General features: G+C 39.9%; 1 protein-coding gene across 4 annotated transcripts in view; it reads left to right on the forward strand.

The window, feature by feature from the left end:
• Nucleotides 1–2,644: 2,644 nt before the first annotated feature.
• MGMT (O-6-methylguanine-DNA methyltransferase) overlaps nt 2,645–27,964 on the forward strand; it is a 165,752-nt gene continuing 140,432 nt past the window's right edge. Inside the window, exons 1-4 of one of the 4 annotated variants that reach the window (XM_084524950.1) lie at nt 2,698–2,766; nt 4,253–4,333; nt 12,678–12,721; nt 26,087–26,226. In XM_084524950.1, coding sequence (XP_084381076.1) covers nt 12,698–12,721; nt 26,087–26,226 — 164 coding nt within the window. In that variant the 5' untranslated portion in view covers nt 2,698–2,766; nt 4,253–4,333; nt 12,678–12,697. Of the gene's footprint in view, nt 2,767–4,252; nt 4,334–11,771; nt 11,931–12,677; nt 12,722–26,086; nt 26,227–27,964 lie in introns of those variants that run through there. The other 3 variants (XM_084524948.1, XR_014694676.1, XM_084524949.1) reach the window with 3 other exon arrangements.

The raw sequence follows: 27,964 nt of genomic DNA on the forward strand, positions 1-27,964 counted from the left end.
AGTGCATTTTTAGGAGAGAAAATACCAGACTGAAATTTCCAAATCACTTCAAACTGGGGAGGATTCAAATACTTGGGGGGATTTAACAAACCTCAAACTCAGTCAATTGGAACTACTCCAGATATCCCACTTTCCCCTTTCTCTTGCCACTCATGACTCACAGGATAGGTGGAAGCACAATCTGACGTCCTCCACCTGAACTAATCCCAGGTCAGAAGTGGAGAGGAGCATATGGCAAAGACACAATTTCACACATTAAGCAGCTATACACACCTCCCCATTATGGCTCAGATTCACATAGCTCTGAGCAGAGGCAAAAAGGAGTTTAGGGCTCCTTGTACCTCCTATGTGGATGTGCCTGAGAATCTCCTACATGTTTTAAGATTGCATAAATCTGTACGTATTTAATTATATAATGAAATAATTTATTCATAGTCTACTGGGAAAGCAGTCCTTTGGGGAATTCAGTGCTAATTAAGGTTTCTTTTTAAGAAGCCCTGTTGTCAGCACTAACACCTGCCATGGCCAGGCTGGTCAGTAGGTTTCTGCTTCTCAACTGGAACAGTCCAGACTGACCTAAAACCATATCTTTATATTGGTATCTTGAAGGAAGAAAAAACAGGCAAAGAACTGGTAATCACTATGGAAAGGAGGATTGCTGAAATTGGCTTGCAGAGCAGTTGGTTTATAAACAATTTTTTTATTTTATTTTATTTTTTGCCATGTAGCCGATCTACTTCTTATTGCAGAAATCTCCATATTCCTTTTTAATCACATCATGATACTGGATTTCAAAATGTCTGGGGAAAAAAAAAAATAAAGGATCAGGGTTTAAGAAATTTGATATTTACATTCTAAAATAATAACTATCTCTAGGGCATCCCATCCAGTCCACAGCTTACTGATGTGAAGAGATCTTTCATCTGGAGATGAGATCATCTTCACCTAAGCCATTGCACTTGTATGGGGCACACAGTGCCAGTACCTTTCAATTCACTGTTAATCCGGGCTTCATTAAAGCTACAGGAAAGCTTTATTTTCTCTTGTCAGCATACAGCATCAGTTACATCATAACTCTGAATAATCTGTTCACTAACTGCCACTGTAAAGGTAACAGAAATTAATTATGAATGCATTAAAAAAAAAAAAAACAAAACAAAACAAAACAAAACAAAAAACAAAACAAAAAAAAAAAAAAAAAAAAAAAAAAAAAAAAAAAAAACAGAAAATATGCACCAGAAGTCTCTAATTGCTTGTAACTTATTACAAACATGGAATAGCTTTTCCTATATTTCTCCTTTCTTATAATACTATTTCTTTGTCGCTTAAAGGACAATGTGTTGATGCATTATAATGATGCACTGCTCATATAAAAATATTTGAATTTATTTTTCTTTATATTAATTGTAATTTATAGATCACACAGATTCACAAATCACTTCTATCTTGTTCTAAATTGATATGTCTGTAGGTTACAATTAGCAGGATGGTGTGGAAGCACTGTACATTTTTACTGAGATCAATTTTTACAGTGATTATTGGACAATGCCTTGCTTATGTAGACAGGAAAGAACCTAAAACAGGGTGTCAAACATTCCTTGCTTACATTTCCTTGAGAGACTGAGGTTAGAACAGAAAATAAAATGGAAAAATAGGTACCACATTAAAAATAGTACTCCTACAAAAAGGAGCATCTTTGCACCATGGCACACTGGTGTCATCAGCTGCCCTTTTTTAAGTCTGCACCAAGTGCAACTATTCCAAAGGTATTTTCAATTGCTTTGTGGAAACTTCTGCATTTTTGACAAAATTTTTAATTTGTTAGAATCAGATTTAACACATATGTGCTCACTGTATGTCATTTTTATTCGTAGCGTTCATTTCCTATGAAAAATAGATTTCCAGGATTCTGTGATGAGTTTTTAAATTTCTCCTGATATTTCCCAATTGGATCCCTCCATTTTGTGATAACTTCTGAGTCCTACAATACCACCGTAAAATGTTTTGCTGATATAACTCAGATACAGATTCAGACAGTGGAAGATTCTCTGGCTTGAAAATTAAGGGCTTCTCGTTGCAAACACAGCCAGCACCTTTCCTCCTGTATTTTGTGTGTGTGCAACCTCATATAAACCTCACCCTACAGCCTACATTCCCCCTCCATGTCTCCTCTTTTAGGGATTGAATATGCTGATACAAGACAAACACAATAAATCGGCAAACTTGCTTTCGGTTCATTGTCCCTGCCTTGCAAATGACTTGAAACTTTGCAAATGAGTTGAAAACGTTGATGCTGTCGGCCGTTGCCTGTGACCCTGAGCACCAGCAAAGCACAGACCCGGCTGATTCCACCCTAGACAACTCCAACCTCTTCCAGCTTAGGAAATTGTGTGATTTTGTGATTCTTTGGCGCTGTGCACTCGGAGGCAGGGCAGTGCCGAGGCCTCGCCTTGTTGCTTCCGGACTCGCTGCGCTGCACCAGCACCTCGCTGCCTGCCTGCAGCCCGTGGTTCTGTGCCAGACACCAGCACCATCACCTCGGCCAGGGCTCGCTGCCTGCCTCCTGCCCTTTTTTTTTGGGAGCTGCCTGCCCCGTCCTGCCTCACCCCCATGCCTCCAGCACGGGCAGCTCCGCCCCGGTTTCACGGCGCCTGCCCGGCCGCGGCCTGACGGGAAGAGCCGACCTCCCTCCTCCTCCTCCTCCTCTTCCTCCTCCTCCTCCTCTTCCTCCTTCTTCCTCCTTCTTCCTCCTCCTTCTCCCTGCAGGTGCGCGGGGCGGCTTGGGGCCGAGGAAGCAGCCGCGGGGTGATGGCAGCGGGACGGGGCCAGGCACAGGCACGGGGCTGCGGGGCCGGGTCTCGGTCCCGGTCCCGGTCCCCTCCCCGGGGGCTGCGCGCCCTGAGGCGGCCGCACGGGGCTCGGCCGGGCCGGTGTGGTGCAGGGATCGCTGCTGTAAAGCTGCGGGGCAGAAATGCCTCCTGCAGAGCGCTGTGGGGGCTCTGGTGCTTGGGCACAGCCGAGGGGCTGCTTTGGGTTTCCCTCAGGTGCCGCATGGAGCAGTGAGAGGGCGGCAGGGATGGCAGCGCCCTGCCAGCAGCCCGTAGCTGGATCAGGCAATGATGAAAAGTACGAAAGTAATGCAAAAAAAAGTAATGCAGGTCGCATTGGGATTAACATAAAAGCGTCTTCTTGCTGCTGGCATAAGAGCCAAGCTCTACAGCTGTTTGTGAAACAGGTACGATGTACCTGCATGCAGTTTTAAAACCAAAATAAGTGTAAAGATAGTGCTCTCTTTTTTTTTTTTTTTTCCTGCTATGACTCCCAAATAAAACCTGTTACCAAATCGCATCTTATTTTTCTGAAACAGGGCTCCTATTAAACAGTGGGGTGCAGCCTCTAGGTGCTGAAGCCTCCCACGTTAGGAGCAGAGATGCATTCAGCGTAGGGATGGCTGTCACGGCGTGACTGTGAATCCCACAGCGAGCCCTGTGCTGCTGACAGGGTTCCCCGGTGAGCCTGATGGAGGCTTTGCCCTCACAGCCCTGCCTGTCCCCCCTGTGCATGCAGGACCAGGAGTGGTGGTGTAGGAGCTCTCCCTCCCTGAACTGCCGCTGTGGCCTTTGGTCCTCCCTCGCTTGTGTGGAAACGCAGCCTAAGCGGAGCCATGAGTGGGGATCTTCTGTGGGAGCCTTGCTGCATTATAATTCTTCCCTGCCCTGCATGCAATCTTTCTTCCAGCTCGAGTAGCTGGGATGTGGGAGCGCTGAGGAGGTCAGGCAGGCTGGAGGTCTCTTCCAGCAGCTCTCCCCACCCTCCTGTATGGGTACATACCCATTGGGAAGGTTGCGTCTTGATCCAGACCTGAAGGGTTAGCAAAAATGGGCCCACCTGGCTCTGGGTTAAGGCTAGCGCGTGTAGCCTTGGAGCAGAATCATAGATAACATAGTATTTTGTTCTAAACCCGGGTTATTACTTCATATATTGATTTTGGGTTGGGGTTTAAACAGGCCCCTCTCCAGTTTGCATAAACTTAGGTTTCTTTATGCACATTTGGCTGCTATGATGCTTTTTAAAGCTTATTTCCTCTTGGGCAAAAGCCTTTAAGCACCCCTCTAATGCAGGATACTTCTATCTAACCAGGTACAGTTCTCTGAAATTTGCGAAGTTTGTTTGTTTCCTTGGGAATGGACTGTTAGTCTGTGTGGCAGAGTTTATCCTAGTAAAAAGTTGTGTTTGCTTTGTTTTTAAACAGAAGTGTACCACATCTGGACAATTCTACCAAAAGCCTCAAGCTTCAGAGGAAAAAAAAGATGTAGCCCTGTGAGCTTGCAAGGTGGCTTTAGCAATTCCTATCTGCATTCTGATCCATGACAAGTTAATTACACCAATTACACCAGCAACTGAACAGAAGCTCTATAGGAAACTGTTGTAGTTATATTGCAACTTGTGTTACCGTGACTACTTTATCTCTTGATAACTCTGTAATTAACTTGTCACCACTGTTTAATGCTTAACGTATGTAGAGAATCAGTTAATGGCATCACTAAAAGGATGGTAGCCTGAAGGAGAAGCTCATGCCCTTTGGGAAGGTTATCGGGGTTTCCTTGAATGGCTAATTTAAGGACTTGTGAAGAAAAAGTATTAAGTTTGTTATGGGAAGCGTGGATAAGATGGAAAGGCTGCGCCGAAGAAATTCTGTTTAAACTGACTTTGGTGACAGGGGAAACTATTAGAAGGAACAGCAGTGTAAAAAATCCAAGGCAGAATATGTCAAAGACATGGATGGCTGTTTTTGTAGTATCCTTTCCTGCAGCAGCATGCAGTTAGGAATCTGGAGGAACGAGAACTGATGTTCATGAATTAAACCTTGGTATGCCAGCTGCTCTACCTGCTGATGTTCTGACTAATGTGGCATAATTTCTCTGTAAGCCCTGTCCTTCATCTCTGATGCAAGGGATGAAATCCTATCTTGGGGCCACTGACACTTGGTTTCTGCTGTGATGGTCATTCTGGTGCTGGTGTTGTAAGAGCTGAGCCATTGGCTTCATGGGGACAAATTTTAGGCCCTGGGATGTTGGGGCTTCTCGGGGTGTTTAACATCACCCTTGGGACACAGTGAACCGTTCTGCCTGGGATGCAGCTGACCGAACTTAAATTGCTTTTCCACAAAGAGGGCAAGGGAAAAAAAAAAACAACAACTTTTTGGTAATACCTGTTAACATTTCTCATTTTATTTTTCACAGAACAATGTTAAATTCTGGATGTGTGAAACTTCTGAATACATCCTGAAGGCATTAGTATTCAGTCTAACACTTTTAAAGATTTCCTGCGTTAGAATAATTTCCTGTTTGTAACACTAGTGAAGTCAGCAAGTACCTAACCTGGTCTGTATTGCCCATTCCCAGAAGTTGACGGGTGAAGCTGAATGCACATTCCACCAATAGCATAACTCGTAAAAGCAAGCACTTGTTAAATCTATTTGTTTTTATTATGGACATCGATCTGCCAGTCGCAATAATGCATTTATGGACATTTTTCTGCAAGCGCAGCGCTGGTGGCAGTTTTTACTGACAAATTGAGTCATATGGACAGTAGTTCAAAATACGCTTACTTTATTGACGGATTGTGCAATTCTCTAGTTTACTGAGTGTTCATAAGATATCTGGACTGGTGAAGAGAATGTAACTAATGGGAAAACGTAGGATGAAGTTTTAATTTTAGGAGGCCTGAAATGTTGTAGGCAGTGACAGGTTTCAGCATGTGTCTTGAGTGTTAACTTTTTCATTAATGGCATAATTAAAAAAGCAAAGGTGTCCTAGCAAGGACTTCAGCTCTGCTAATTTATATGAAGGTATAATGAGGAAACCTTCCTGATGCAAGAAAAAATCCCGTGTTAAGTTTTTTTCTCCCATACGGCTAACATTATAGCCCAGCGGTGGTGCGTGTGGGCCAGCATTAATTTAAACACACAGGTAGAGGAACAACTGAACGATAAAAACAAATCAAACCTCTATTGAAATATTTTCCAGAAATGCTAAATGTAATTTTAAAGCTGCTGATATTATGATCTACTTGTGTGGTCCAGACTACTGTTAAAAAAAATCAAATGTATTTGAATGCCAATAAAGTTTGTGTGGCTTTGCAGTTTTATGGATATTGAGTTATTGTTAAATTATTTTTTTGGAAATATGTCACTATTTTGATGCTTTTTGCTAAACCTTTTTCAAGTTGTTTCCTCATTTACTATTTTGCAGTAAAAAAGCATCCAATCCTGATTTGTCAGGACTATGTACTGCTTTATATTGTGTCATATTAAATAATACAAATCATTTCAAGTATATTTTCAAGTCACTTGTAAAAATTGGACCCACAGCTGAAATTCTACCCAACACATACAAATATTTTCGTCAGGGTAAATCCCTGTTAAGGTTAATCTCCAGGAGGAAGAAGGGATTTCATTGGTATGAAGATTCTTATTTTCCCTCTGCTTTCCAAGCAAAATTCCATATTTTGCTGCTATAGATAGAGGGCCTACAGTCTTGACTATCATGGGGAAGGGGAACAGAGTAATTCTGCCTCTTTAAAAGCAGGAACTAATGGCATCCAAAGAAGCACCAGGCGTCAGTTCAGATCACACCTGTCCTCTACGCAGCGTGTAGCTGAGTGATGGATCTCGGAACAGGCGGCTGGGGGTGCTGGGCTTGGGTTCAGAAGGGAACTGGGCAAACACTGAGCCCTTTTGCCTGTTTTCTTTCACATTCTGAAATCCCATTTCTGACTCGGGATGATTGAAACCCACTTTTGGGGGGACATGACAGTGGACAGATTAAAAAAAAAAGGCCAAGTGCTTGCTATGCTGCTGGTGGGGTTGAAGCCACTGAAGAGATGGGCTTTTGGTCTTCTGTGGATTAGTAGACAGCAAGTGTTAATGCTGTCTTGTGGATGTGGCTGCTGCATAATTAGCATTCCAGTAATATTTTAATTATCTAACTGCTTTAGATGAGTCAGTACAATGCAAACAACAAAATGATTTGTGGTTGTTTGTATATTCAAATATACAGGACTGTTAATTAGTTAAACTTTTAATAACACTTAAAGCAAACTTAAGGCCTTGTTAAATGATTAACTTTTTGGTTTAACTTTACAAAATCACAAGATAGGATATACCACATCTAAAAATACACATGAAATACACAAACTTGCTTTGGGAGCAGTGGGCTGGCTTTGTTGATGGTACATTTTTAGACTGTAAGCGGTGTCCTGGAGAAACAATTCACAAACAACTTTTTTTCCCCTTCATCTTGCTCCATTGAAGTTCAGTGTGGTCAAATATAATGTAGTGGGAAGGGCGGGGAGAAAAGGGAAATCCCTTGCACAATCTCCTATTGACATCAAAAATACCTCTGGTTATTTGCTGATGTTACTTCAGTCCATGAAAGAGGAAGAGTTCTGGTTGGTCGACTGAGAAATGAGATTGGCTTTGTTCAAACTGGTTTTATTTTATTTTATTTATTTTATTTTTTTTCCTGGAATTATAACTGAATTGGTAGGTTTTGAATCCCGCTTGCAGTGGGCATGGGTCCTTATCTCCTTTCAGCTTTGAGGCTTTAGGCAGTTGATGTCTGGAAGAACAAGCTGTGCCTGCACCCAGCGTTGCATTTCCAGAAATTGAATTTCAGGACAAACAAGGCCAGGTGGTCAATCTAAGAGTAACTTTTCTTAATAGATGCTTATGCTGTTTCAGAAAGTAGAATAATAGTGCTATTTTGTCTTCACCAACTTCATTTTATATCACTGGTAATATATTGTCGTGGTTCCGCTCGTAAACCCACTACATATATACAGCCTGGTTTTGAATGCTTTTTGGTTGTCTTTTTGTGCATCTATATTTGATTCCATAGTCAGAGTTTCTAAGAATATGATTAACCCTGTGGGTCATCTTATAATGTAATTATTAATGATTGATTCTGTTTATCCTTGAAATCAATATAAGAAGCAAAATGGTTTGGCATATATTTGGGGTTGATTTCGAACGTTCAGTAAACATGATCTTGTGACAAGACTGGTATACGTTTATTACACAGAACATGTTTGATGAATCTGAAGTGTGTAATTAGTTTTATATAATGATGGTGATATGTGGTGTTTTTACATGACTTATGTTAATATGGCCAATAGTGTTAACATCTCCTGCCACTAATAGTTAGGGTGGGGATGTATAGTAATTGATCTTCCTGGGAGTGCTGTAATGTAAAAACAATTCAGGCTGTTTGAAGTATATTTTACAAGTGTGCATTGGGCCTTTGGGATGTTATACTGAAAAACCCAATTGTACAGTTACCATGGGAACCCAATTAGAATAGATTGCTTGAGTTTTTTTCAGTCTTTCATCTTGACCAAAAATCTAATGTACTTTAAATGTTTTCATATGGAATTTTATTCATATACTGACTTGATATATTAGCTGTTTTTAAATTTTAGTGCTAAAACCAGAGAGTATTAAGTTTTGCAGATCCTGAAGACTTCTCTTTCAAGGAGAATCTTCCTTTAATATTTAAAAGTTGGTGAACTGAGAAAAATACTTTTTATGAATCATAATGCTGCCACCACACGTACTTTTCAGGCTGGTGTTCTGTGAAAGTAAATAAGAAAACATCTTAAATCCCAAGGACTTCCATTCTAACCCATCAGCACCATACAGCTGAAAAGTTTCATGGCCCTTAAAGGATCTGTTTTGTGAGATAAGCTCGGATTATTCTTTACATTTCTGTTAATGGATTTCAAGGTGTGGGATGCTTGCACTGTGGGTCTACAATATATTGACTTCGTGTACCATGTTACCTCCATTCAAGGAGGAACTCATACCAGCACCTGAAGACATTTGTTCGTCTTCCCGGTGGCTCAGGAACATCCTGCTGCTGCTTGTCAGTGTGGCTACAGAACAGACGTTCTGGAAAATTTGGGCATTTCCCAACCAAAAGGCCAAGGGGGCATGAGGGAAGAGCTCGTTGGTCCCAGTCAGGCACCTCTGAGCTAGCCAGTGAGGATGGGGACAAATTTTGCCTTTCTTCACTTCTGCTCATGAATCGATCCCTTCAGTTCATCTGTAGATGTAGGAGGAGATTCCCACGTTGGTGGAGTGGTGGATGACAGTATGGGTCCTGTCTTCAAGGCAGGTTCAGTGGCATCTCAGTGGCAGATTCTGGCATCTCATTTTTTGGTACGTGAGCCAGGATGGGGTGTCATGGTTGAATTTGAAAAGTTATTCCTGTGCCGTTCAGAAGAGGTACCAGCTTCATTGCCTTGGAATCAGCCTCAGGGGTGCCTTCAACTAAATTTGAAAAGATGTTAGTGCATTGCTCGGCCTCTTGTACCAAAGACAGCATCTTTTCAGGGTTGGTGAGATACATTTTGGAGTGATGTTTTGAACTTCCCCAGCCTTGTGAAGTTTAGGAATGGTCTTGTGTGGTTTTCCCCTCGGTAGCTGCAGGCCTTCTTCGTGATCACCGTGTCTTGAGCATTACAGCTGTGTTTGCCCCAGCCACCTGTCAGCAGAAGGAGCCATCCTGGACAAGCAGACACTTGCACAGCGCAACCTGGGGCAGAAAGAGGCCATGAACAGTAATCAATCACCGGCCCTCCTTAGGCACCGTGCAGCTTCTTCTTGCTTAATTGGTTCATTTGTCCTTCTCAGCCACCCACCTCCCCAGGGGCTCAGGGTTTTTTGAGCCTTCCCCCAGTGCCTTGCCTGCTTCTCAGCTTCTCAGCAGGGCACGGGTGGCTGTGGTGCTTGTAGGGCGCTCAGGTGAGGCCTGGTGGACGGATCCATGTCCTTCAAGCTTTTTATTCTCAGATGCAGCAGGTTAAAAATACCATTTTTGGGCCCGCCAGGGAGGGGGCAGCGCTCTGGCGTAGGGGGAGCCCAGGTGGCGGCCGAGCAGTCGTGGAGGACGAGGCCTGTCTTGGTGTGCAAATATTCCACACTAGCCTGGCAAAATAATTGGGTGTTCTGGTGCTTGTTATGTCCCTAACACGATTCAGAAGTTAAACTAGCTGAAGAATAATTTTGATACCCTAGCGTTTTGTGATTTATAGATGAGAGCTCGCACTTGATGTCATTGCCTCCCAGTTTCTGATTATTTTTGTTCGGGTGCTGCCTGATGCATTAGTTTTATTCAGACTCACACTGGAGTGTTTACCTTGCAGTTGCTTTACAAGCATAATTTCCTACATGCAGCACAGAACCAGGTGGTATAAGAGGTGCTTTGCAGAGTGCAGTGCAATGCTCCCAGCCACACTTCCTTGCTGCAGGGTGAGGAAGAAAACCTACAATCATCTTCAAAGAAGTTTCAGAAGAGATCAGTTTTCAGGTAGGGGTTAGCTCCAAATTTTCCTGCTTTTCCATCATGTAAAATGGTAAAACACATCTTTGGGAGTTCCTCACATTACTTTCAGATGGATCGAAGCATCTTGATTTTTCAAAAGAAAAAAAAAAAAATAATACAGTTAGTGAAAAAATGTGGGGTTCCCCAAAATGTGTTGAGGCAAAGAGGATCTGTCTGTCCTTCTGCAGCCTGCCCCCTTTCCCTTGTTATCTTTCCCTCTTACTTTTTGTGATGATTTGTAATCTGGGCTTCCAGCCGTCCTTCCCTGGTATCGGAGGAATAAATGAATGAATGAATGAATGAATTCTTCTGACTGCTGCTTCTGACTGCTGGGCTGCTCTGAAACACGCAGCTCCACGGGAGGCTAGCACGGGGTGTATGTGATGCTTAAGTAACTGTTAAACGGTAATTATTTAACATTTGGTGCAAGCGAAGCAAAAGTGCAGGGTACAAATACGTCCAGACCTTACCGAGGTGCGGAGGCTGGATGCTTCTAACCAAGGCCTGTTTTATGCACCGTGCTCCAGTTGACACAGCGTAGCCCCCAGGCTGGTCTCTGTGCTTGGCCATCCCTGCCAGTTGTCTACTTCAGATGACAGCATTTGGGTTGATACACTCCAAACATCACATTTGGCTTAATTTGTAGGAAGAATGCGGTGTTGGGAGATTTATCTCGAGATGAATAACTCCAAATTGCAGTGTATTTTTTTTAGCTGAATTGAGTCCCTGGGTTGTTACCAGCAGGAATCAGAAGGGATTTGGTAAACTCTCAGCCTGATGCTCTTAGGCAGGGAGAGGACTGGCAATTCAATGCGGCGGAGCAGCAGTGCTGTCCCCAGGGTGCTGCAGTGCCTGCGGGACTCCCGTGTCCCTTCCCAGCCTGTGCTGGGGCACAGGAACGCCAGGAGGACAGACGGCCAGAAAGTCGTGGTGTCTCTGTGTGATGCTGGCTTCCTTTGCTGGATTCACACACTGCTGCTCTTAGTACTTTGAGCCAGATTAGAGAACAGTTTCTGGGTAAATCTGCTTTTCGAAGCTAATTTTCTAGCTTCACCCTTCAGGAAAATCTGAAAAAGCTGACTGTTGCTTTGTCCTTTGAAAGTTCGAGTTTGGAACTGACAATAGAAATAAATTGCTATTTTATTGTTAGCTCTATCACAGATGCCTTAAGTAATATTAGTAGATTGCTTGCCTGCCTGACTGATTCACAGTTAGACATGGAATTAGTGATCTTTACAATCCCTACCTTGCAAGGCTATGATTTTTAGAATATTTAAAATATAATTTGGGATCTTAATTTTAAACTCTTAAAATAATTAAGATGTAGCATTAAGATTAGGTATTACAGTTTTCTTGTAAGTAGTCTGGAGGGGGCTGTAAGTTTGTTCCTGTCGTGGACGCTGAGGCTTGGAATGCTTCAAAGTGCTCGGAAAGCCTCAGCCATCGGTGTCACGTCTTTGTTTGTCATGGGCAGGTACAGTTAATCTCCCGGTCCTGTATTGAGTTCCCTGCCTGAAGTGGAGGAGTTCCCTTTGAACTCTGTCTGTAAGTCAGGACTCTGAGCTTTGGCAGTCCCCTTGCTTTTCAAAAACGTAATGCTTATCGCAAATCTTTGCAGAGATACAGTGATCCTAACTAAATAGCACTGAAAAGAAAATAAAGGAGAAAAGCTAAATGCCAAGGAAATAAGAATTCTCCTTTATTTCAAAGATAAGCTCTTTTTTGTTGTTGTTTTTGTGGTGTATAAATGATTTTGCTATTTCATACTCCAGTGCTAATAATTGCAGTTAACATTTCTTATGTACTTCTTAGTGTTTTGCAAACTGTACTTTCAAACCCAGAATATAAGTATGTAAGTTGTTTGCTTTCATTTCTTAAAACGTGTCATTTCCTACAATATAAAAGGTTGTTTATTTCACTAAATAACTCAGAAGTGCATTACTGCCAGTACAAGAATTTCTTAAATTAATAGTGAGTCTTAGAGAGCGTTCTTATTTGAAAGATCAAAGTTTTGTAGTGCTTGTTATTGAAAGAAGTCTTCAGTGTGTCATCTGTCGATTTTGACTCTTAACAAGCAAAGCTGACCTAAAGAACATTAAAATTCCTGGTTGTTTGGGGAAAAAAAAAAAGCGTACTCCCTTTTGATATTATTTACACTGAAAAAATAGAGCCTAGTTAAAAACTGATACAAAGCTAGTTATAAGAAAAATGATCAAATTGACATGCTAGTCTTCCTTGGTATTCAAATTAAATTTCAATCTAACTGATATTATATTTTTTTTTTCCTTACAGATAGAGATCTTTCATCTAGCATGGCATCGAGGCGTGTGCCAAAAGTAAGTTTCTGGTAAAATAGCCTTGCATTTAGGTGTACATTAGGAGTCCAGCATTACAAAAGAGTTCACGTAACATAGTTTGTTTTTTCCCCAGTGTCCAGCAGTCAGTATTAAGGATTCAGTTGACAAGATTGATGCTGCATTGTAAATCTCTGTAGCTCTGTCATGGTTGGTAACAGGCATCAGTGGACCTTTCCTCATCACATATCTATCTTCCACAGAGCGGAAACTAATAGGACAATGCTACAGTTTCAGTTTTAAGTTAGCTGTTTGCTTCCATTTCCTAATAGAAATTTCATTTATGAAAAATATGAAAAATAAATGCATGCTTAATTTTGGGGCTTAATGCTTCGGTGAAGTACATATAGAGAAATAACTGTTTGTAGTAAAATAAGAGTGTATGGCTGTTTATCAAGAAATTCAGAATGGTTTTCCTTACTGAAAGACAGGCACCAACAAATTTATACTCAATAGCCATAGTCTTCAAATAATTGAAATGAACTTTGAAAATACTAATACTTTTTTTTTTTTTTTTCCTGTGGAATAGCCACTTTTGTAACATTAGTAATGCTCTTCTAGGAAAGTATTTTTAGTACAATCAAACTTGCATGTCTAACTATTCCTGCTGGCAACTTCTATCACTATTAAAAATGTCTTAATAGTGGTATCTCTTGTGTTTTTAATCTGCTTCGTGTAACATAATGTGGCTTAGAAAAGCAGTATTTTGGCATATTTTGCCTTTTCATTCATTTGTAGAAGATTTTCTTTCTCTTTTCCCTAAAGGATTTTTTTTTTAATAGAATGGTTGAGGGAGAAATTAAATTATTGTGGGGAAATAAATTATTGTTTCACTTTTTCTTTTTAACAATCTTCTCTGTGCTTGTATTTGTGCTATGTACCTTCTAGTTGCAAACATTTTATAGCAGGTACCTTGAATAATTGCAGAGAAATACTTGAATATCTTGTGAACAACCAGGCACATGTGGAAGAGCTGCTAGTTCCCTCTCATTCAAAGCTAGGTGTGATATAGCTGGCAAGTGACATGAAACTAATAATTTATTATCTAACCTTTTCATTTCTCCCACTCTCACTTCTAGTTGAAAGGTGCAGTGTTAGCTGTGAGGGGAGCTTTCCCTTTTTGATATGTGGAAAGGCAGAAGGTTTAAGGTAAAATGTGAACTCTCTCAGCCCCATCTACAATGGGGACCGCAGGAGGAGTGCACACATAGCCACTGCTCCTCGACTCTTTGCTGCTGTTCCCCCCTTCCCATTCTGGATGCATATTAATATATGTAATGGAGCTCAGGTTTCCTTAGAATAGTGATATTTATAGTGTATGATTAGTTTACAGTTTTACAGTGAGCACAGCCACACGTTGATGTGACACAATACATACCCGGCTCGTGTGTTTTGCAGAAATCAATAATCACTGACATAACGTGCTGACCAGTTTTTAAGCAGGGTGCTGAAAAATGGTTTCTGGAAGCAGCCAGATGTGGACATTCTCCACAGCTGCTGGTTTTGTCTCTTGCTTGATCCCTGATTCTGTAGCTGTGTTGCGGTGACCAAGGATGTATGTTGTGCTTGAGGAAGAGGCTGAGATGTGACCATAGTTATGTGCATACATCAGAAATGTATGTTTAGGAATTTGGGGGTTTTATGGTCTTCTTATGACAATGTGGCTTTTTTTTTCTATTTCATGAGATTTAATTCTAAATGTAGTTCAGTTCTCTGGATATTTTGTAGTTATTACATTTAAACTTGATAAACAAATTCTTTTACTAACTGTAATGCTTTGTTCTCTGTTCTCAATATAGTGAAACACTTGTCCTGAATCAAACTGAAATTGGTAATGACAGGAAAATTCAGACTTTGTATGACAAGACTATAATGCTGTATTTTTGTATGAGTTTTTTTGACACCTGTCTTTTGTGTATATATATTTTTCTGTACATGTATTTGTATTTTTAGTGAATTCTTAATACACAGATCACTGCTTCATTTATGCTTCAAGCTGTTCTACTCACTTTAAAAATTCCAATGAAATTCTTTTCTTGAACACAGTTCAGATTCCTGACTCTCCTTTAGCCTAAAAAGGAGCACTATTAATGGTTTTGTTCATATTGCCTGGATTTATTCTGTTATTATTCTCTAGCTCCTGCTTTTCAGGTATAGCTATTTTGGTATTATAAAGAATGATGGATTATGTAGGAAAGTTTCTTTTGAAGCACTCCTGATATTGTGCAATGCACTTGGGGGTCAGCTACACTTGACTGATGCATGATTTATCCGATGTCCCTGCCACTTTCTGAGATAAAGCTGCTATTTTATCAAAAATGCCAGCAAGTGTGATTTAGAATTTATACACCTCCTTTTTTCAAATAATTGTTCTGATTACTCTCTGGCATGGCAATAAAATGATAAAGGTAATTGCACACGAATGTGAGATAGCACCAAAATACAATAAAATTAACCTGAATTAGCTTGACTTGTCGATGAGAAGTATTTATGAAATGTATTTTTGCAATAAGGGAGACTGATATTATAGCTGGAAGGTGAGTTATTGCCTTAATGTAATACAGTTTGAAATTTAAAAAAGAGACTGTTACAGTTGAGGGTGATTGTGCCTTTGAAATTAAGTTGAAGTGATTCTTATAATTGGCAGCAATAATGCATTGTGAAGGTAATATCTTTTATTGTGTTATGCCTAGTTGCATTATCTTTTATTTAGCTGGTCCTGACTTCAGCTCTGCAGAGAACGCAAGAAGGAGCAGATCAAGAATTTTGTGGGTTTAGGTGATAAAAATTTGAAATGTTACCTTATATTAAAGTCATTCTTGTGCTAGATTTTTTCATTTTTTAGTCCATTTTCAATTCCGATGAACCTGATACAGGTCTCATTTGATTAAACTTTCATCTCTTTTCCTTGTATTAGCGTAGCTGCCTTATATTTACATACACAGCTGAACCATGTAACAGGAGTGCACTTAGTCATTCTGTATGTATGCATGCATATATATCGGGTGCTAATTTTATTAGCTAAATTTTCTATTTCTTTAATGTCTCAAAGTATGACCACCTCTTATTAAAAAGAGCACATGGAGACACTTGTACCCTAAGTACTTTGGTAATTACAGAATAGATTGTAAAATGTTGACTAATATATTGAGTTTCTTATTTTTTAATTGATGAACACTTCTGCAAAATCCAGAGAACTGCATGATGTCTAGTTCTCCTTTGTGTGAGACTTCTTAAAAACTCAAACCAGTAGCAACTAGGGATCAGTTGTGGAGACCTTCTAATTTTAGAGACCATATTCTTCATCTTTGATGTTTTATTATGATATTTGTTTCTTCACCTGTTTGGCAACAGATTCCTTTATTTTTAGTGGTTTATGCCATGTGATTGCATGTTAAAACAGTGAACAACTGAACAAAGTATAACTTTGCTTGTAGTGCATCGCCCAGTGCTTCTAATTGAATCTTCTGGCATGTGATTCCCAATCTAAAAATAAGAGGGGCTTAATCCATCTGTAGGTCATCAGTATGGTAAGAATAACAACATGCTTCCACATCCCATGGCAGATACAGCGAGTAGTGTGGCTTACAAAGGGATTGCTGGTGGGATTTACAGGTCCTATCAAACCGCCAGGAATGTATACAATTACGGCTTCTGTCTTTGCTATTTGTGGTATAGTTTGCTTGTTGCGGAAATATCTTGCCCTGAGCTGTCTTTTTTTTTTTTTTTTTCCCCATTTTCCTGCCACTCCATTTCTTGCCCACTTCTACTCCAGTTCGTTGTATTATCATCTCACCACCCACCATTTCGAAAACATATCCTAAAGTAATTGGGAGCCTCCAAACTTAAGGCAGGTTGTTTATTTCCATTTTCTTTCTAGGTACAGAGATGCTTGGGGTTGTCATGACTCAAGCTTGAAACCTGGATGTCATCCCACTGTAACTTCTAATGTGTATAGTTTACTAACCATGCTTTTGGATTTGAATGCTGCATGTAGAAATTTGACTTATTTTCAAAATATTCATCTTAGCTTCATGCTATTGATATAAAATGACATACATATTCTACAGTATGTATGTTTTAAACTACATTATACAGTGGCTGCTGCACATTCGTAGCATTGAAGTTTTTTACGTAAGTAAGAGCTGGGGAGGATACAGAAAGTGCTTGTTTACTTTCAGGGGGGAGAGATTCAGGAAAAGGCTTCAGTACATACTTGTAGGAAATAGTACAGCCGAATTCCTGTTTAAACAGTCCATTAAGGTCTTGTGTTTAAGTATCTCCTGATACTAATGTCTCAAAGCTTGGCATGCGAACAATAGATGAAGTAGAAAAATGTGCTAACTGAACGTTGCCTGGAACACGATAGCAATGACCCACCTGCCTCTTCTAAAGGAGAGGAATTAATTCTATTGCAATTAAAATATCATCCTTTAAGTAAAATAAAGATGTCCGAGGTAGCCATGGTAAGTACACTGGGAACTTGCCATTTGACAAACCAGTGTAACTCCTCTCTGCCAAAACAGCCGACTGAAGACTTAGCCAAAGAGCTAGAGGCTACTGCTGCTTGGAAATGCACTTTTATAGCTTGGCATTTCGGGGTCTTTTGATTGCCATCCAAAGAGGATTAGTAATATAATACGATGGGACAACAGAAATTTGCTCTTGTTGCCTTTGATTGTTTAATAAAGAATTATGTGTTTGCTCTTGTTGAATACTTTTTAAATGCTGTAGGAAGCAAACGTTGCTGTCTGGGCACATGAATGTGTTTCCCTCTGTTTTGTCAGGGGCTTGTGTGCAGTACATTTTCTAATAAGTCAAGAGTGATTCACTTCGTCAGGGGTGATTTTTTAGTGGCTACTGTGCCACTACTAAATATAGGCTTGTATAAGGTCAAACTGTGCAGTTTAACTCAGTACCTTAATAGTTTTTTTATGGGATTGGTTCTTTGGAAGGTAAAGAACTTGTTACATCACCCTAAACTAACCCTGGATTTGATTAGGCTGACTAGCATTTCCTTTTCAGATGTCCCTCGGCCAGGAAATGAGAACAGGTTTGGTTTTCACACCTCTGAACAGGGTTGGGTTTACTTAGAGAACCTCTGCATGTGTTAGTAAGGTACTGGAGAATGTCCAGGCTACCGTATTTCATAATATGAGAGCTGTATGTTTGAACTCTGTTTTAATAGGTTAAAATTGTACAGAGATCAGTGGTTGACACCGAAGAGCATGGCCAGGGCCTTGGGAAGCCCCCAACTGCTGCCCTGTGCTATGGCACTTGTGCAGTGCTAGCAAATTTGGTCCTGGTGAGCTACTGCTCTGGTCGGGCAAGGCCATGATGGCAGGATGTCGGTAGGGGATGTGATGGGGTTGATGAATCCTCTTTTTGAGGAATTGCTTAAATATTTAGGTGTTGCGGGTGACAGAAGCAGTGCTGTTAGCTGCTACAGCTATCCAGAAAGGCGCACAACAGGTTTCCAACAAAAGGCTACTGGAAGGTTGGGATCTGCTTTACCCCAGAAAATGGCCAATTTGGCAGCGCTTCACATGGCACGAGAAAATGTGCACATCATCTAAAGCAGTATATTTCAGTGCAGCTTTTGTTTAAAAGCCTTATCTGAATCGCAGTCCTGTTCATCTGTGGAGGTGTTTATTACTGTTGCAGCAAGGACAAAAATATATGGACCTAATATTTATTCTAGCAAGCCAAAAGTTTGCTTTGAATGCTAGAGGAAGAAGAATTGCAAATAGTGTGTACATTTATAGTGGTCTGTGTCCATATGGGTGGTGATGGAAAGTATTTCACATTAACCTGACCCAATATGACTTGCATTTTATATCAAAGGTAACTCACCTTTTTAAACTGCTATATTGCATCTTAAAAACAAGAATATATTGAGTATCACTGCTGAATGTTCTAATATGTGAAGAGAAAACTTCCCATGTTTTGGAGTGTTTTTTTTGTGTGTGTTTTTTTTTTTTTTTTTTGATATGGAAACTGTTCTGAGTGTTTACATGGTTTAATAAGCATTAAGTAGGGTCTGTTCACTTTAAAGGTGTTCCTTGAAGAGTTGCATTTTAGCATGTGAATAGGAGACAATTAATTTGTACAACCGATTTTTTTGTTGTCACTGAAACTGAAGTCCCTATAATAATGTGCCTTTGCTGACCTGGTTTATCTTTTTTTTTTTATTTTACCTATCTGCAAAACGTATCTTGAATAAATGAATTTGTGTATCTGATATTAAAGCATGAATCTCCATTTATAAAAAAATGTCATGAAACTGTGGCTAACTTGTCCCTGTCATGGTTAGCCATGGCAGGTAGTAGGAGAAGCTTTGTCCTTTTCCCTAGTTACGTTGTGGTAGCACATATAGATGTGTGCTGAGATGCCACGGGGAGAAACACTGTGGAAATTGGAACACTAAAATGGTGTAAAAATTTTTTTAAATTTAAAAAAATAAATAAATATTAAAAGAACATGTTTTGGCTGTAGGGGACGGTGCAACCTTCTCTTGTTTTACAGTAGGCAAGGAGAAATCCTGCCCTGAGTTCCAGGACACCTTTCTCACAGCCTCAGCAGTCTAATTTAAGGTGTCAGACTTGCAGGGACCTCTTTGGATCAGGCATCTGTACAGCTTTAGCGTTTGCTACGTTATGTTCAGCTGGAAATTGTTGGACTTGTTCATGAGAAGAAACAGCTTTTAGAGAAGTTTTGGAAGAAATCAAACGTTGCATAGTAAGCAAAAGTACCAAGAGTCACATAAATTCTGTTCATTTGGATGGCAAAAATAGAGATGATCACTGCAGACAGATACAGGAATGGGCATTTTCACCTTGTATTTTGATGGCATGTTCATTGCATACATCCTCTGTTTTCTTCCCAGTCCTTAAATGTTTGTTGGCTTAAAACATTCCATTTATAGAAGTGGCATTCTCGTTTAAGACTAGCTGCACAAGCTTGGAAAATTGCTTTTCACGCTGAACTATATGTGCAAAAGCGCACTGCCTTTACTATTAATATAACTTTTCCCATATTCTTGACATACAATGGATTATTTCCTTTTAAATAAACAGGCAGAAACCAGTAAAACAAATACAGGAAGTTTTAAACTATTAAGGAGATGTTTAGAGAACTATAATTCAATGGAGACCTTGTGTGAGTGGACCACTGCCATGCGCAGGCTCGCCGGCACCCGTGCCAAACGGGGTGCCGTGGTCAGCCTCGCTAGTGGGCTCGGTCACCCTGGCGGTGGGGGCAAAAGCTGGGTGCAATTAAAATGCTTTTGAAAGCCATGTTAGAGGATGTGTTTCTAAATTATAACTTCACGGCATTGTATTTACAATGTTCACAGCAGATTTTAATGACTTTTTTTTTTCTGTTCACTTAGTTGTCTCAGCGTGGACCAGCAACTGCAGTTTCCAAAATCTCAGCTAAGGGTACAACTGCACAGGCAACCTTTAGGGAACCTCCTAACTGAAAGGCTCGCCACTGCTGCTGCCTTATTACGTGGGTGATACGCTCACCTCTACGCTTCAGGATGGACAAGGTGTTTGTAAGCAGTCAGCTCTCCTCTGTCCTGGTGATCGTACGGCCAGGGAGATGGTGATGATGGAGATGGACACTTCCCAAGTTCTTATTTCTTATGGCAGCCCCTGGTTGGTTTTGCCTTGACAAATATCACTGATGTGAATACCACTGATGTGATTTAATAAGGGTTTTGTTATGAGAAGGATGTAAACTTACTGGATCAGGAAGAATGACTGTAGCAACATGACTGAAATGAAGTAGCAAATTGCCAGACCATTACAGGTACATGTGAAGCATACGCCTGAAGTTCAAATCCAATATTTCAAGCTTTCACTGAATTTTAATTCAGAACTCAAATCAATAAAAAGCAGGTTTGAGAACACTACAATACTCAAAAGAAAGACACATTTAATACTTGAGGACTGGTATTTCTTTCCTGTAATTAGGATGAAGAAGCAACTTTCCTGGCATTTATTGATCATCCTCTCAAACAACAAATTCGTGGTGTAGTTTTGGCAAGTCACTGATATTATGTGGCATCAGAGAAACAACGCCGGTGCTTAGGATTTATAACTTACACGCGAGCTTCAAATGCACATAAGTTAGACTATTGAAGTGATTTTTCCTTTGGATATATTTGTACTTCATTACACTTTGAGGGGGATGGACTAGCATTGAGGTCCAAGCAGAAGATTTGTCAAACTGATTTGGTCTTTTTGGATAATAAGTCCAGAAATTCCGCTTTTATAGCTAAGAATACTGATGATTTGTGCTACCAGCAGGTACAGCATTATTCAGGATCCTTTTGGACAATAGCAGCTGACAATTATCTTTAATTTTAGAAGGATGTAGTTACATGCTAGCCCAACATAGAAACCCAGTATAACATCTCAGTGGGCTCTTTGTAAATAACTGTAACTTTGCTGTGGATGAACTGGGTAGGGAATTTTCAAAGGTGCCGTGGTGGCTGTTCTAGAAGTGGTAGAAGCACGATGATCTTCGTGTTTGGGAAATGACTAGTGAAATCGGGGAAATATTTTTAATGCAACTTTTCCCTGTTGCTTCTATTTATGTTATCAGGTAGTTTGGCTAAACAGTTAATACATGTACCTTGGTTTATCTGAAAAGATCAAGAGACGCATTTATTTCTTGGAGGTGACTGTGGTATCTCACTGATCAACGCCCTGGTACTCTTGGTTTAAACAATAAGATAAAACTGTGTTATGTATGAGGACACATTGCTTTAGATCTAGCAGTTGTGAGAACACTTTTATTTTGATTCTTGGAAGTACTAGAATGAAAAAAAATATCATGAAGGTTTCCATTTCAAGTTCAGACATGCTGTAGCCTGATGGAAAAAGTCTTTTAAATCCAATAAATTCTTGCTAAAGCAGAGTGCAGTAAATAGCAAAATCAGATGGGTTTAGGTCAGAGACACTGCTCTGGCTCCTTCCTAATGGGAAGGATTCACCTCCCTGATAACATTGAGAGAAACAGGCGTGAAAAAGTGTCATCTTTGGCTTCTTGAAGAGAAGCCTTCAGCCAGACCTTGCTTTAAGACGAGTCTGATATCCCAAAGGCTGAATGCTCGTGGTGGCTGTGAGCACAGCCCAGGGCAGAGATGGTGCCTTCCACCCGGGGCAGTGCTGTGACAACACAATTGAATTTTTCCAGTGAAAATTTGTGTTCTCCAGGGTTTTAGCACTGCGTGCACGTACTGAGGGGTCTTTAAGAGGAGAATATGGGAAAAGGTGGAATGTGCATTCATGAATATACTTTGCATTCTTCTTCTCCTTCAGTAATGGTAAGTTGGGGGCACAGTGCTGAAGTGCAGGAAATGCCGTGAGCTTTGCTCTCTTGACTCGTCTTCCGGAAAACACAAACCTCTTGAGAGAACAGGAAGCATGGAAATGCTCTGCGACAGTCTTTGTGAACCTCCTTGATCCTCAAGATTGCTCTGTGCGTTTTTTCCATGTATCCATTCCCCATTATAGACAGGAGCTGGATTCTGGTTCTCAGCCTGTAGACCACGATATGGGAATTTCTGGTTTTTAGGAACAGTCAAATGTAGAAAATAACTTTGAATTATTTACTGTAATGTGAAAGACCATTAATGCAAATTTAAATAAAATCAGTATTTAATCAAATTGAAGGTATGTTTTAGTACTGAAAACCTTGGCTGCAGCCAGACTGTTAAACTGAATTACTGCGGAAGGTGTGAGAGGTGAAGATTTTTATGGGCAAGTCATCAAGCTAATGCTCACTTTTGGGTTCACGGCACCTAGTTTAGGAGATAAAACTCGTTGCTGTTTGGAATCCCTTGCATCTGAACCTTAGAAAAGCAATTTCAGTGGCACATCTCTGTTTCCTAGAGGTGTTTGTGGAGCTGACGTGTAACGTGGGGCCCGTTGGAGCAGTGCAGTGACACCAAGGCATGCGCCACTTCCAAGTCACGGGAGCACGCCTGGAAAATGAGGCTCCTCTGTATAGGACATTAACTCATAAATCATGCTAATATTCTCCCTGATAAATCTCCTACTATGACAACCTTTTGATACTCTTCTGTTATTAAAGACAAAAAGCACTTCATTCTGCTGGCTAGCAGTGGTCTTCCAATTCTATATGGAGCATTTAGCTGTCTGAGGGGCAAACTCACATATGCTGTACTTCGGGGTTTTGTGCAGCAAGACCCTGAGGCTCACAGGGTACTTTCTGTAAAAGTCCCGTTTTACTCTCTTTGTTTTCTTTTTTACCTAATAAACTTTAAAATTCTGAGATAGTTGGACACAGATTTGTAGCTATTATAGTGAAAAGGTAGAGAGAAGGTGGAATTCACACTCTACCTCATCCAAGTTGCTCAAATTATTTGTTTACATAAACTTGAGAAGAAAGGCAGAAAGCAGTTCATTTGGGTTTATTACATTTCTGCTTTAAGCAGTCATTCATTTCTAGTTCTCACTGCTTTAACGAGGGCACAAGAGGGAAAACAGGGTTAGGCAAACTGTGCCTTCAGCGGATCGATATGGGTAAAGCAAGTTTCAGCATCCAGCTGCCTGCAGCAAATGATGGCTAAGTATTTGGTAATTTCAGCTGGTCAAGTTTAAAGTCTGTTGGTTTTATTTATTTATTTATTTATTTATTTTGTATCTGTAAACTTGTAACAAATTTAAATCTTGATTAAATTTTCACTTCAATTTAAAATATCACTGCCTGCAGTAGTGTATCATTACCTCGATCTTCGCTGGCATATCTAAGTAGCTACAAGTAAATAGTGAAAAGGTGCATTAACGTCTGGACAGAGGATGGTGTATTGTACATATGGACAGTGACCTTCATGTTTGAAGCTCCCAACCCAACTGCATATGTATGTGGATGTGTCATGCAATTTTGTTTTTTATAAAAATAAAACTTTTAATATTGCTGCCCAGTGCATCTGATAATCAAGACTGAACATACTAGTGATTGCTCAAGGTTTTCATCTACAAAGCTGGCTTCGGCTTGGTGTTAACTTACAGGGTTATTTATAGTGTTCTGTTACATGCTGCATCCTGTGTTTTGTTATAATGAAAAAGCTGTCTTCATATAACTAAGTTGTTATATTCACAGAATACATGGTATGAGGTTCAGTGCATCTAGTTTAGGGCTGTCACACAAATAAAAATGAAGAATGTGTACTGTTTTTTCCAAATATGTGAACTTGTATGTTGCTTTCTCTTTTTTTTTTTTTTTAAACTAACATTTCTGCAGTGACATGCTGCTCAGAAAAAAATTCACCCATTTCCTCTCCTTGAGCAAGGAGTGGGGAAGAAGTTTGTTGAAAAGGTGACTTTCTTTGTACCATTAGCAAACATTTGCTTATTTAGCAAAAAGCTGATTTGGATTGCAGTCAAATGAACCACTGAGAACCCATAATTATTCAGATATGGTTTACTGTGCAGAAATTTTCTAAGCTAAGAGTAAATTTGAGCTTTTTTCAGCATGTCTGTAGCTGAAGAATTGCTTAAGTTCTTCCCAAATTTGCTTCATAAGTTCAAGGATAAGCTTACTTTGATTTACTTTTGTTCTGGTGGGCAAAACTGTCTACTTGATTTTTTTCCTTCCCTCTCCACTGATGTGTATCTTACTCACAGGTTTGACTTCATTTCGTAGCACTTGAAAAGAAGGATTTCAAAAGAATTTCTCTCATTTGGAAAATAAAAAATAAATAGTATTGTACAACTGTGGACAGTGATCAGCTATAAGTCAGATGCACAGATCTGCCTGGCTCATGATGCACCTCTGGTCTGTGACTGTGCTCTTAACTCAGTGTCCTGGTTTCTTAGGCACTTCTGCTCTTACCTGAGACTTCCATCAGGCTTTCAGCATCATCCTCCTCACTACAGGGCATGTTCCCTCCATGATCAAGAGTGAGGGGTGTTGGGGAGCTGCTCTCCGGTACCTTCTCCCTCATCTGCAGAGACTCCAGCATGAGTTCAGCAGCTCCGAACTGCCCCTCCTGGGGTACGGTCCCTGATGCCCCATCTCCTGCAGTGCAGCAAAACTGTGCTCTGCCTTTCTGCCCCTCCTCAGGTTCAGTGAGTTGGTGTTAATACTAATTCATCCCTCAGAAAAAAAAATAAAAAATGAAATACTCTTTTAAAGTTCTTCAAGAAAATGAAGAAGGAACAGAGGAGCAGAACTCGAACATGCGAACAGCTAGCTGGCTCAGATCTGCAAGGCTCGGTTCTAAAAACTGGCAGTCTTGATTTTTGAAGGCAGCCCTGTCATAGGTCAGGCAGACTTCAGAGGGGTTTGGGCCAGACTGAAAAATGGTTCAAATACTGGTCAAAATACCAAAACTACACAAAATAAGTTTGTGTAGTTGTCTTTGGAGACTGTGCTGGTTCTGAGTATTACAAAAAACAGTCAATTATTCAGATATCAGGCAAATTGCTGATTAGCTACGTGGTCATAGTGGTTTTAAAAAACAAGAAACCATTTTGGTCTTCCAGACCAGGATATTACCAAGATGTTTGCTCATCAAGTTCTCTTGTGTTGGCTCTTTGGAGGAAAGGTCTTCATTGTCCTGCTTGCACCATTCCCATCGTGATATGATCCAAACCAAAAGTTTGGTGTCTGGGAGACTTTTCAATGAAAATTTTCAGTCCTGTTACTATTGCTAACGATTTTACAAACCAAACTTCAAATACAACTCCAATATCTACTGATTCAGACTTTTAAGCCAAGAAGAATTTGATGTGAAAGTTACTGTGGGCCTTGAACAATATTGAGAAATGCGTGGCATCGGTTTCCAACTACATCCTATCAGTAACTGTAAAACCAGACTGGTAACAATGGGAATAAACAATGTTGCTACGGAATGATTGATTTTTTCATACATTTTTCCAGCAGACATATTCTATTTGCGTTCCCGCAGTTATTTGCATAACATTGCTGCTGTAAGGCGGTGAATATGCTTTGTTGTCATAATAACCCTTTTGAAATCAGTGTCAAAACACTTCACATCGGATGTTAGCTGATAAACCAACCATGAAACTTCTATTACTCGTGATTTTTATGAAGGTCACTGTTCTGTTAACATTTCTTTTTTCTTTTTTTCTTTTTTTTTAAGACTTTGATTTAGATGCTGACTTTTCAGGATGGCTCACTCGAAGTTAAGAGTTTTGGAAGTAAAAGACACAGTTGAAGAGACTTGAAATACTGTTTTGTGTGTTGTTTTTTTTTTCAAATTATTTTTGAAAACTACACAAAATACATTGAGATGACTGTCCCTTGGTGACAATGCACACAATTAGAGTTGTTTGTTTTTATGAACAGGTAACTTCCAAAGAAGGAGCATCTCAGTGCAAGGAGAAGCATGCAGTTCTGCTTAGCCCCGTGGGAAAACTGGAGATATCTGGGTGTGAAACAGGCTTACATGAAATAAAACTTCCAAAAATGAGTGTGCTGCCAAATGGGTAAGTTCATGTCCTATTGATCCTATGTTTGAGTGTGTAGCAGAGGAAACAGATTGCCCAGAGGATCTAAGGCAGTCTGTGTGTGCTTGTTTCTACCAGCCGTATCGAAAACACACTTTCTCCTGTGAGAGGCAAAGCAGCCCTGAGCACCTTTAAGGAATGGCAGTTGCAGAATGCACTATTCTCTACATCTTTAATATTAGCTAAAAAAATGTCCTAAAAGACAAGCATTCTTAAAAGAGGTTTTGAATGTATGTCCTGCCCCATAATTTTGGACATACCTGTGAATCTGCCACTGACAAGTGACACTTCCCGGTGTGTTTTGTAAAGCTTTATATAGATAGATATACTCCAACAGGCAGAATTAGGTTTGAATAAGTCATTACTGCAAACTACTAATGATATCTTTGGTTTGTTTTTATAATTTATAATGTCTTCTGGAGTTCAGAGGGTATATATGAAAGGGGAGGTAGTGTCTCAAATGTAGGACTGATTGAGGAGGTACTGGTATTTTTTATGGTTGATGGAAATGCTTTTCAGTCTACTGAAGTACTGTCCTGTTTGGATCCTTTTTTCTGTATATTTTTTTTTCCTTATTTGTGACAAAAAGCTGATATTTTTAGAAGAAATACCAAATTCTTTTCTTTGTCATGTTCTTTCCTGGTATGGATTTTCCTTTGCCAAAATTGCTATATGCCAAAGTTCTCTTCCAAATCTTCAGCCAAAATTAAAGCTACTAACATTAATTATGAAGGCCTGTTTCCTCAGCCATTTTCTGGTAATGAAGTTGCAGCCTTTGCCACAGTCTTACAACAGTGTTTTGTTTTGTTTTGTTTTTCTGATACGACTCAAACAGGTTTCATTTTCTTCCCTCCATATTGTCCTTTCCCACTCTGCTTTTCTCTTTTTAAAAATTTCCTTTGACTTGTGGGATTCTCCCTTTTCCCTTTTTCAATTTTATTACCCTTGTAGTTTTTTAAGTGTGCATAACATTAATCACAAATATGAAGCATAATGTGTATGGTTGAAATATGTTTTTGCCTCTAATTCTAAAACCTTCAAGCCCTTGGATTTGACAGTTTTGCCAACTCTAGTGATATGGAAATAAGTACTTCAGTTTCCTTCATACGCTGATTGTGGTATTGGATTTCTGCTGATGAGGAATGAAAGTAAAACAGTATTTAGGATAAGGCTGAAGGTTGCCTTTGCTACAGAACAGCTTCTGGATGGAGCACAACTAAAGCAGGTGATGACTCTTTACCTTTGAGAAGAGAACACATCAGTGAGTGGGTGGAGGAATAGTAAGATGAATCTCTAAATACCCTGGAAGATGGTGAATACAAGAAATAGTATTTTCTTTTGTATGAAAACAAAAGCTGAAGAAAAAAACAGTCATGAAGTTAGAGGTATTAACAAATACAGGCTTGACTTGAAATTACATTATTGGAAGAAAGTAATTCAAGACTATTAATTGGTAAAGGCCAAGAAGGCAGGTGGGGAAGTATTGTTATACGAGTAAGAGGTAAGAGCAAAAGGTAAGAGCAAAGATCTATTGTTATGACTTCTATCTTTAATGCTGAGTTTTTAAATGTTTCACTTAATAACTTGCCATCTATCTTTTTTTTTTTGAACAATGTTTTCAGGGACAGTAGAATATTATTAGAGCAAGTGGGGGTGGGGGGGACAGAGTAGAGAAATTGGTCTTTCAGACACAAGCTGTTCTCCACAAAAATACACT

This window comes from Aythya ferina (assembly GCF_964211825.1).
Source record: "Aythya ferina genome assembly, chromosome: 7".
Taxonomy (NCBI): domain Eukaryota; kingdom Metazoa; phylum Chordata; class Aves; order Anseriformes; family Anatidae; genus Aythya; species Aythya ferina.